At 44.9% G+C, this 11640-nt stretch overlaps 1 protein-coding gene across 1 annotated transcript; it reads left to right on the top strand.

Moving 5' to 3' along the window:
• The first annotated feature begins 555 nt into the window (after positions 1-555).
• Positions 556-7875, top strand: LOC133122980 (prokineticin receptor 1-like). The gene is made up of 3 exons (XM_061233297.1): positions 556-691; positions 1755-2392; positions 7176-7875. The coding sequence occupies exons 2-3, from the start codon at positions 1932-1934 to the stop codon at positions 7873-7875; spliced, it is 1161 nt and encodes a 386-aa protein (XP_061089281.1). The 5' UTR covers positions 556-691; positions 1755-1931.
• The last annotated feature ends 3765 nt before the right edge of the window (positions 7876-11640 follow it).

Raw genomic sequence — 11640 nt, 5'->3', positions numbered from 1 at the left:
ACCGGCATTTGTTCCCCAGTATTGATTGCCTAACATGTTCAGTATCCTAATCACGTCACCAGTCCACTTGACAGTGTTTTTTTCTTTTCTTCCAATTGATCTTGTTCCACGCATTGTATGTGACAAACAACAGAAAATACACGCAAATAACTTCAGTCACCTGCTGAAAACACCTCAAGTATATAACTCACCTACGGAGACAGCGTAACTTATTGGACAGAGACTCGATCTTAACTGTTTCTCTCATTTCATTCTTAATGCGCATTCAATTCACGCTTTCCCTGTAACTAAGGGAAGATGGGTGAATGATCAGCTTGTTAGCTTCCTGACAGCAACGCGTCCCTCCTTGCCCATTCACGCGACCTATAGCCGAGTCGCAACCGCTGCATCCCCCGTGCCGAACAGACAAGACGCTTGAATAAATTAGCATTTCCACTTCCTCGGCGTGCCTTAGCCACTAGAGGGAGAGAAAGAAAGCGAAACGCCGAGAGAGCAGCCGAGGTCCAACAGACCGTTTTCTCCTGAAGACCTGTAATTCACCTTCGACTATAAGTAGCGTAGGGTACGGGTAAGCGGTCGCTCCACAGAACAGTAGCTCAGGTTTTTTTTTTTTTATACCGTTTTTTCCGCCTTCTTCGAAGTTTGCTGGGGAAAAAGTCATGTCCAATAAAATTAAGGAAAATTGTTATAGGTAAGTGTTATATTATTTTACAAGGATTTCCTTTCCCTTTCGAAACGCAGTATAGGCTGCACTTTATAGTAGGCTACCTATCTTCCAAACATCCAATGTATTTGTTTATTTTTTACCAAAATGGCATGTGCATAGAAAGTGAGTTTAATCTGATCAACAGCCCAGCCGAATAGCTTTATTATTGCGTTTTTTCTTCTTCTTTTTTTTTGCAACATATCACGTTGGGTTTAATACATACAATAATACATGTTACTATTACAAATGTAACTAGTTTCTCAGTAGTAGTGTGGCTCAATTGGTTGTTGCTGCGTCATTGACTTGTGTTGACGGTTGTTTTACCTTTAACAGTGCATGTTCTACGTACATAGTTCAGTTTTGTCTACATCTGTTAAATGAGGAACTGCTTCATGAATTTAAGCCGACTGAACTTTAAAAGCTAAAGGTAAATTATAAGTACGCTATGTATATTATCAAGGAAGCGTGAATAAACATCAATTAAAATGTAGCATTTATTTACATTTTAGCGTCTCCAAGATGTAGAGATACTCTCTTTATTGCGCGCGTAATATTCCAGAATAACCATTTTAACGACAATGGTTCCGAGTAAGAATTGAGATGGAACTATTCTGTTCCATTTGAGAAAACACGATGAATATTTTATTCAACCAAGATTTGAGTGAAACAAACCTCTTTGGAATACCGAGTATGATGCTTAAGATTATGAGCATCTTATTGCACTGATATAAATTCAAGGTTCATCAATCGTATGTGTATGCGCTGTACGTTTTGGATGTGTGCCACAGAAAGCTTGAATTCACTTAACGACTAAATTATAGAATGGATGGCGCATTTGTTTGCATTCAAATCAATTTGTATATCTGATGTATATACATGTTCTGTATACATGGTATAGTTTTGGTAATACTTGTGCACGCATCGCATGGATAAGATCAGGTTAATTAAGCATTATTTATTGCGCATTCACTACAATGCGCGTCACCAGATTCCATGCACGTTTCCCTGCTTGTTCACACTCGTAAAAGTTTGTACGTTTCCGTTGCAGGCGTGGATTCTGTTCCTATTTCACAGCGAAGAGCATGATGCGCAAAGAGGGACTCTACCTCAATCAAAACACCACCAATGCCTGGTGATCCGTGTCTACAGAAATCTTTATGTACTAAATTAAAACATATATAAAAGTGTTAATATAATTGAAGGACGTTGGAAAAAGGGGCAAGTCATGGATGACTCCAACAGCAGTAGCTTGGCATGTACGACGGGCCAGGACCTCCTCACCGGGAGCGTCCCGGACCATTTCTTGGCCAGCTACGACGTGGACTACGAGGTGTCGCCGGACGACCTGCCCGACACCACGCAGGACCGCGCCTTTTTCGTGGCCACCATCGTGATCGGCGTGGTGCTCATCGGCATCATCCTTGTGTGCGGCGTGGGCAACTTCCTGTTCATCGCCACGCTGGCGCGCTACAAGAAACTGCGGAACCTGACCAACCTGCTCATCGCCAACCTGGCCATCTCGGACTTCCTGGTGGCCATCGTGTGCTGCCCTTTCCTGGTGGATTACTACGTGGTGAAGCAGCTGTCCTGGGACCACGGGCTGGTGCTCTGCGCCTCCATAAACTACCTCAGGACGGTGTCGCTGTACGTGTCCACCAATGCGCTGCTGGCTATCGCCGTTGACAGGTGGGTGTCCCAAGGCTTTCCGGATATCAGCTTCTAGCTTTCCCGATAATGGCGTCAGCGTTTGTCCAATCATATCACTCCGTGGGATATACACGCAGAGATCGGTAGTCACACTCACTCATACACCGATCTGCTACAGATTAAAAGCAATTCTTTATGTGTGTATGGAAGTGTATGGAAGTTCATGGATATTGTTTCTCTTCAAATTGGCTGTTGGAACAGCAGCGGGCAACCAGACGCATTTTTCATTCTTGTGCTCAACCTTATTTCTTCTTTTTTTTTCTATTTAAGTACCCATATTGTCTCCAAACATAGAATGGCTGGTTCTTGTGTGGCTATGTTCTTTGCTGCAACCTCCTCTGTCAGTTCAGAAGGGTGTGAACAAACACACGCTATCCTTCACAACGCATGCTGTGAATCCACCACTTTTTACCAGTTTAACTCACAGAGATACTGAGATGTGTATCTTGTCGAGAGGCTGCCTGGGGGGTGGTTGCTGTGTTTAGAAGCAGACATCTGCAGCTAAAAGCAGACCTCCCGCCGGCATTGTGGGCAATTACAGGGCCAAGGCTAAATATGTCATGAAATATATGCCAACCTACAAAGGCTACTGGCCACAGCACTGCCACAGTCAGTGCCTTAACAGGGCAGCCCACCCAGCAGCCAACAACACTCAACTTGTTTTTTTAAATTCTATTTTTGTTCCTCTTGTAACTGGTGAAGTGATGGCGAGTTTGCCTTTTTTGGAATAGATAAACAACTTGCTTTGGATCCTCTGCCCTTGTTGATCGTATTTGTTCTTTGTTGAGCGTATTTTATAACAAAATGTACAACTGCAACGCTACGCTGCAAACAGCGAATAAGAGCAACAAGAGCCCCGAAACAGTTCTCAATCCGTCCCAAAAACACACTCTCACAGCCCACAACGAAACACTCTCTGTAATGAAAATGTCGTGGAAATAAGAAAGCCACAATTGATGATAATTTGACGTTGGGGCTTGCCCAACCTTTCAGACAGCAGCCCTGAGCATATTGGCACGTCCACACAAAGTAGACAGGAAGGAAAACAGCTCCACAACAGAATTTCCAAAACATCCTGCCTTATAACAGAGCCTTCTCGGGGCTTATTTAGAAAGGGCACCCAACGGTGAGAGGTTGATTACCCTGTGAGTAAAAGCAGACCTGGGTCACATATTTGGGTTACAAATTGTTTTTGATTCAAATACGTTTCTGCGCTCGATTGATTGTGCCTGGTGCGGCTGAGCCAATCAGGAGAAGCAGCAGGTGGGGCTTGCACTGTTGGGACAGTATTTCATAGATTGCAATACACCAGACAAGCATTTGAAACCAAAGCAATTGAACTGAGGTAACAGTTTGAGGTTTAAAGCGTTTTGTGCATCAGATAGTTATCAAGAATAGAATGTTTGCTTTTTGATTTATTCATTTAATATTGTCTACCAACATGGGAGTAGATACGATCTGAGATCAAGAGACTTTTTAAAACGCAGTCACCCAGACAGAGGTAGTATTTTTGTCTTTTAGATTCAAACACATTTCTGCATTGACCAAGCTTGCCCGGTGTATTAGAGCAAATAAAATGATCCCAAAAGTGTAAACCATGCTCCTCCTTGCAGGCTCAAATGTGCCAGGCAAGATCAATAGAGCACAGAAAAGTATTTGAATAATAATAATAATAATAATAAATTAAAAAATAGTATTAGAACCCAGGTCTGGTTGCTGCTGAGAAATAAGATGCAGTCATCATGGCTGACCGATATAGCCAACCTCAACAAGACCTGGCAGCGTCTGGATTCGATATCACACAGCAAAGCCCATCCACACACTGGAGCAAAGCCCAACGTGATGAGCCACAGCCACAACAAACACCCATTTCACAACACTTTGACTTGGGCAAAATATACTGCACCCATGCTGTTGGATCTGTCATCCCGGCATTTGATTTACATATACTGTGCATTCTAATGCTAAATGTGCCTACGCATTAAGGTGATCTATGTATGTCTTGCCTGTTTCGCTAAAGAGCTTTCAAATTCAATGTGACAGACAGTATTGTGATAAGAAAGTCCATGCTGGAAATGCTCTGCCCATAAGTATAAATAGTTTATGGTGTACAGGCAACTAGACCCAAAGCTATGCATTTTATTGGCAGTAAAATGTCATTGGCAATAACCCAACAGGAAACAAATAACTGTTGATCGCGCCTTAGCTGTAGCATTCATACGAGGCAAACTCGAAATCATGTTCAGATTTACGTTAACAACCATGTGTTTGACAGCGAGCTAACTCTTTGCCAGTATGCCCTTTGCGTCGAAACACAAGACAGCTCATTTAACAACACTGTTGAAAGAGCGATAAGATCCCGCTTCCTTCACGCGCTTGACAGTTTTACAGCGTACATACGTCAGAGGGGTTCGAGACCTCGAGCACAGCTTGGCAGTTAACAATATTGCCAAGAGCGTATAGCTGTTAAGTTCTCAATTCTGCCTTTTGATTTAGTAAAATGCTTCAGATTATTTACACCAATTGCTTTGTAGCTGTCTGCCTCTCGGTATCCCCGGGAAGGTACATTCCCGTCCTGGAGGGCCAGTGTCCAGGCAGGTTTTTGTTTCCACCGATTATCATAGCTGAATTAGCTAATTGGACCTTTTAAACCAACAATAGTTCACTCGAAAATTATATTACAGAAAAACGTTTAATAGAAAGCCCATCAAGAACAAGAATATCTGACTAGCTTATCAACAAATGTAGCTGAAATGTCATATTGTGTAAATGTCAGGGTTAATTAAGTCATTAAGGCCAGAAGTGGGCATAACAACCAGAAATAGCCTTGCCCTGCCCCTATGGGAATACGAGATAGTCACCTTTAAGCCGCTTATAATTGTATTCACGATTTTTAAAAAAAAGAGTTTGCGCTTAGATTGTTTCCATTGTTTGTTTTTTTTTCTTTACTCATAATTATCTCCACCCGTCAGATCCAGCGTTCACTACGGGTTCTTTTTAAACATTTAAATCTTAGGCGATAAAGGGCATGATGAACGGCGGTTATTTATGTAAAATAATTTAAATGCGCGACTCGCCTGCTGAATCTCTCTCCCGTTTCTGCTACCTGGTCAGATTGCAGCCTCAGGACCATCGAGACACGGTATATGAAACCCCCTGCCTGGAAGTCACATGACCGGGCCGTTGTTTATTAACGCATACAACGTCAACGCTTCTCTAGCTCAGTGGTTGTGTATGCTGGGTATTATTTTTTCGCCCCAAACAGAGTTGCAATCCCTGAATTTCAACAGGTTGTTCTGTTCTTGTAGGAATTTTTCTTACATGTGGGCTGAGCTACGAGTGAACCAGTGTTGATGGAAATAGCCAATTAGCCAAAATAGGCAATTAGCTAAAAAAAAAAAAACAGCAAACACAGCGCCCCCCCCCAGGCATGGAATGTTTGTAAAAAAAAATAATAATAATAAAAAAATAAATAATAATAATAATAATAAATCAAGATGAAAGACGCAGTGTAAGAAACTACATCAGCGTTTGAAAATGGGTTTATCTGAGGAGCTTTTCAAAAAATAATTGAATGTTGCATTTCATAGCTGTTTTTTTTTTTCTTTCCATTAAACCATTTGATCTTTTGTTTCCATGAAATCCCTTTCAGTTCATCCGAGCATGATGGAGTTTTATGACAACGTTTATCCATTCTTTAGTCCGTCTTTAAAGGACTACAAAATCAATAAACATTCTAGTTTTTAAGTGGCTGTCACTGTTGTTAGGGGGCAGAGCAATTCTCTTGTTGATAAAAATATATTGTTGAGACTATTTGCTATTGCGTTAAGGCTGTTCGAGTCTTCGGGGTATTGTGAATAAAATTGGTTATGATCTTGGTTTACACACTTTGTAATTCAAACATGTGTCTTTGTCCGAGGGAAACAATTTCATCTGTCAGTATTTCACCGAGGAATGCCTTTTCAATCGATTGGGGAGACGCTCTCTGAACTACTTTCTGTTTCTCAAAAATAATGTGCATCGCATTTGTGTTTATATCGGTGTGCTCGCCTGTCGTTACAGAACATGGCTGACTCGGGCACAGTGAAATTGTCCAGTAAAACGTTAACCCTTTAAGGTGCGAGATCACGAAATATGTGACAAGAGTGTTCTGACCTGAGCACTCGAGTGGTGCTGATGTAACAATTACACCTGGCAATTGAAAGCAACGGGAGTTCGAGAACACCGTCTGAGACTTTTGAAGAAAAGCATTCAAAAAAAAAAAAGAGCCTCTTCAAAGGGAAACTCAACTGTTAGAGAGTACAGTGCATAATAGTGCCTACTGGGCTCGTGTTAAAATCTGTGAAGAGTTTAATTAACACTGGAACCGGACACATTATGGGGCAGCCCCTAGCCTAGTGGCTAAGGTGCTTGACCTGGTAGGTTGTTGGTTCAAGCCCCAAAGTAGCCACAATAAGGTCAGCGGTTGGGCCCTTAACCCCACATTGCTCCAGTGGGGATTTGCCCCTGCTAAGTCATCTAATCAACTGCAAGTCACTTTGGATAAAAAGCATCAGCTAAATAACTGTAACGTAATGGACATTTTACTGTGTAACCATATATATGTAGCTACCTAGCTTGAAGCATCAATAATCAAATAATTGTAAAACATTTTTTTAACAACAGGTTTTTGTGTGATTTTGAAAACATGACAGCATTTTCTTTAACAATCCCCCCTGTACTGAGATGACGGTCTCCCCCCTCTCCCCCCTCTCCCCCTCAGGTACATGGCGATAGTCCACCCCCTGCGGCCGCGCATGAAGTACCAGACGGCCTACTGCCTGATCACGGGCGTGTGGGTCGTGCCGGCGCTGATCTCCATCCCGTCGGCCTACTTCGCCTCGGAGACGGCGTACCCGCACGGCGCCACGCGCAGCAAGACCTTCTGCGCGCAGATCTGGCCCGTGGACCAGCAGCTGTACTACCGCACCTACTTCCTGTTCGTCTTCGGCGTGGAGTTCGTGGGCCCCGTGGTCGCCATGGCGCTGTGCTACGCGCGCATCTCCCGCGAGCTCTGGTTCAAGAGCGTGCCGGGCTTCCAGACGGAGCAGATCCGGAAGCGTCTGCGGTGCCGGCGGCGGACGGTGATGGTGCTGATCGGCATCCTCACCGCCTACATCCTGTGCTGGGCGCCGTACTACGGCTTCGCCATCCTGCGCGACTTCCACCCCACGGTGATCTCACGCCGGCGGCACGCGCTGGTGGCCTTCTACATCGTGGAGTGCATCGCCATGGGCAACAGCGTCATCAACACGCTGTGCTTCGTCAGCGTGAAGAACAACACCGTCAAGCACCTGCGGAAGATCGTGCTGCTGCGCTGGCGCTCCAGCTACGCGCCGCCGGGGAAGGCCGCCGAGGAGGCCGAGGCCCGCACCTCCTCCGTGCGCGTCACCGAGGAGGCGGACTGCATACGCCTGCGCTAGGGCCTCGTCCTCGTCCCGTCCCCCCCCCCCCCCCGCCCAAAACTGCGGCCGTAGACCGTGATGTGGTTCTGGACACAGTGGTCCTCGCTCCTGGTTCTGGACCTCCTCTCGGCGGTTTCTGTCACTGCAAAGATCACCGAGGAGGTGGACTGCATACGCCTGCGCTAGGGCCTCGTCCTCGCTCCTGGTTCTGGACCTCCTCTCGGCGGTTTCTGTCACTGCAAAGATCGCCGAGGAGGTGGACTGGACCCCCCCCCCCCCCCCAAACTGTGGCGGTAGACTGTGATGTAGTCCTGGACACAGTGGTCCTCGCTCCTGGTTCTGGACCTCTCGCCCTTTGTCCTTTGTCTTTGAGGAGGACGCCATTTTCCTTCACCCGGAGATGAGGGGGGGTTGACCGTAGGTCTGCGGCCGTAGACTGTGATGTAGTTCTGGACACAGTGGTCCTCACTCCTGGTTCTGGCGGTTTCTGTCACTGCAAAGATCACCGAGGAGGTGGACTGCATACGCCTGCGGTTGGATCTTGTCCCCCCCCCCGCCCAAACTCCCCAACTTTCGCCCTCTGACCTCTGTCAGAGCTCTTTTTGGGCCTGGTGATCTTTGTTTTTGAGGACGGCGACATTTTCCTTCACCCGGAGATGAGCGGGGTTGACCGTAGCTCTGCGGCCGTGGACTGTGATGTGGTTCTGGACACAGTGGGCCTCGCTCCTGGTTCTGGACCTTGTGACCTTTGACCTTTGTACGAGGAAGAAGCGGTTTCTGTCACTGCAAAGATGAGGTTTGACCTCCATCTTCTGTAGTGGTCCTAATTCCTGGTCCTGGAGTTGGACAATGCACAGTGTCCATGAGATCCTCAGGCCAGTTATAATTGTTACTCAACTGCTTAATTGATCGACTGAAGCAGTTGATCGCTACCGTGTTAACTCACCTCACCTGGTTTCTTTGGTCTCAACTGGTTGTGGAATTTAAAGTGACAACAAGCCTGTAGCTCTCTATGGTTGAGGAACACCATTGTGTCGTATATGGAGTACCAAGTTTACACAGGGGATCCTGACAAGATGTCCGAATGTTGCCCTGTCACCCGTCGTGGCTACAAGGATGATTGACGTCGAGTCATGACACAGGCACTTTCCTCATTGACTAACGTCAACAAAACTTTCATTTCTGCCCCCGCTAATCAATGTCATATCAACTTTTGTGACCGACATTGATTAGACGTCTAACCGGTCTCAAAATGTTCGGTGGGACAGTATTGCATTGTGAAAACAGTCGCTCCAAAAGCAAAACAAAAAAAACAGTATTGGCGATAGGTATTGGTTCTGCTGGACGTTCCTGTCTGTTGGTGTTTGTGCCATTTGAATGTGAAAATCTGCAAGTGTTTGAAATGTTCTGTTTGTGCTCTGCCTACCTGATAAAGGAATACATAAAAATGGTGTTTATTTCTTTTTTTTGTTTTGTGAAAGTGGATAAAGTGTAACTATTTGTATTTTAACATTTTTAATGATGCTGTTCAGGGGGAAATATGCATTCCCGGAATAAAAAAAAGTATTGTATTGTACATCAAAAAACAGAATGGCTGTTTTTCTCAAAAGAATACTGTTAATCTACACTGGTTTCTCAGCACACGGAAAGATATCTTGTTAAAAAAAACATTTTATCCTGATCTCTCAAATTCACTCTCTTCCTGTCATTTCCCGTTTAGTAGTGACAGTTTCACTGGAATAAGGGTTTCAGTTATTTTTAAAACTGCATGTGGATAAAATGATAGTTCACGCTCAGGTTCTCGGAGGTGCGGGTCTGTTCTGCCTGTCTGGACATGAACAGGAAAGAGAATATTTTAATGACTACTATCAGCCACAGGCTGTTTTTTAATTAAGTGAAAGGGGATATTTGGACTGGGCAAAGGGCTCGGCAGATGAAAATGATAGCTGCTCTCTTCAGACTGATTTTAGCTGACCCAGGGGGTTTAGACACCCCGTTGTTTTAAACATTTTATCCTAGATTACGAACATCACTTTTTCGATGGCTCCTCCACCCTAAATTGTTCTTTAATTTGTAGAAGAGGAGCTGATTATAATGAGCTCTCTGCTTATACTAGCAAGCTAGCCACGAAAGGAAGAACATCTACAGCAGGGATCATCAAATCTCGGTCCTCAAGGTCCAAGAACTGCTGTTTTTCCACCCTCCCTTTACCTGGGTGTGAAGGCAGTCTAGCCCTAATCAGAAGCACAAATTCAAGGTCCAGATTTGATGATCACTGATCTACAGTAGGTATATACAGTAGGTACTTTGCTGCTGAAGTTTTACTTAAATTTGGAAGTTTTGAAGTTTGAATGGCCAAATTTCAAGGGTTTAACATTTAACCCAGGGTGAGGGAGGGGTATAGCGAGGATTGCTGAGTTAGCCGGATAACTGGGTCCTGTTCCACAAAGCAGGATTACTGCGTTTATAACTGCGCTGAGAAAAAAGCCAGATGCGACACAAATCTGGAACATGGACTTAATAAAAAGAGCTGTTCTGGGGTTTTTGCTTTGTGCAGTTATCTGGTTATCTCAGTATTCCTGCTTTGTGGAACATTCCCCCGATGTTTCAGTGGAGAACTGCCCTTAAAGCCTGCATCGCCCCAGGGGGGGACTGGCCCCCTGTCAACTATAAAGGCACTTTGGATAAAAGCATCAGACACTTACCTTTGCCTGTGCTCGTGCAGTGAAAAAGCCAAAGCTTATAACTTGTCAGCGTGGGTTATCCGGGGCGATCTGACTCCCTTGAAGGGGGGGAAATTAATGGGAAAGGGCTGGGTTGTTGGAAGGGATCCCTGCATGGGGACCGTGATAAAGAGAAGGCAATGAATTCCATCAGCGGGGAGGAGGCAGGACTGCGCTGGAGCGATGTGGGCTGCCGTGTTAAACGGGACAGGTGAAGAGGAAGGGGAGGGGAAATCGGAGCCGTCAGTTCAGACGCAACCGAGAGAGACCTGGAGTCCGCCATTTTGCCATTTCGGGAAATTTGATCCTTGAAGAACCAAAATGCACCTCCACTGTGACTGAGAGTGTAGAGAGGATACAAAGAGAGATAGAGAGAGAAGGGGGAGAGAAAGAGAGATAGAGAGAGAGAGGGGGGAGGGAGAAAGAGATAGAGAGAGGGGGAGATTGAGAGACATTTTCCATTTCTGTAAGCTTTAGGTGAATGTGGATGGTTGAGGATGAATAAAATTATCTTAAGCATTACTGCTAATGAGAACCCAGGTGGCACAATCTCTCTCTTTTAAATGTAGCGTAGTGGTTAAGGTACATGACTTAGACCTGCAAGGTCGGCGGTTCGATCCCCGGTCTAGCCACAATAACATCCGCACAGCTGTTGGGCCCTTGAGCAAGGCCCTTAACCCTGCATTGCTCCAGGGGAGGATTGTCTCCTGCTTAATCAAATCAACTGTGTGTCACTCTGGATAAAAGCGTCTGCCAAATGCCATTAATGCAAATATAAATGTAATGTGAATGTTGATCTAAAGGAGAGCTACATCTGTCCAATTGTTTGCTCTTAATCACACTCATTTGCAAAATGCACATAGCCTATATCGCAATGAAAACAAATGCCACTCTGAATATTCCTTCTAGAGAACTGTTTAAAACCTACACATTAATATCAGAACAGATGGGAAAACCTGTCAGAATTAAACATTTCTGCTGTATGAAATCTCTCATTTATCAATTAAGCATAATGTGTTGGGCCAGTAGGATGAAATATTCATCTGAATCAGTTGTCAAA

Source organism: Conger conger, chromosome 2, assembly GCF_963514075.1.
Source record: "Conger conger chromosome 2, fConCon1.1, whole genome shotgun sequence".
NCBI classification, from domain to species: Eukaryota; Metazoa; Chordata; class Actinopteri; order Anguilliformes; family Congridae; genus Conger; species Conger conger.
Note: the sequence above shows the minus strand (reverse complement) of the source record. Positions and strands in the feature narration are given on the sequence as shown.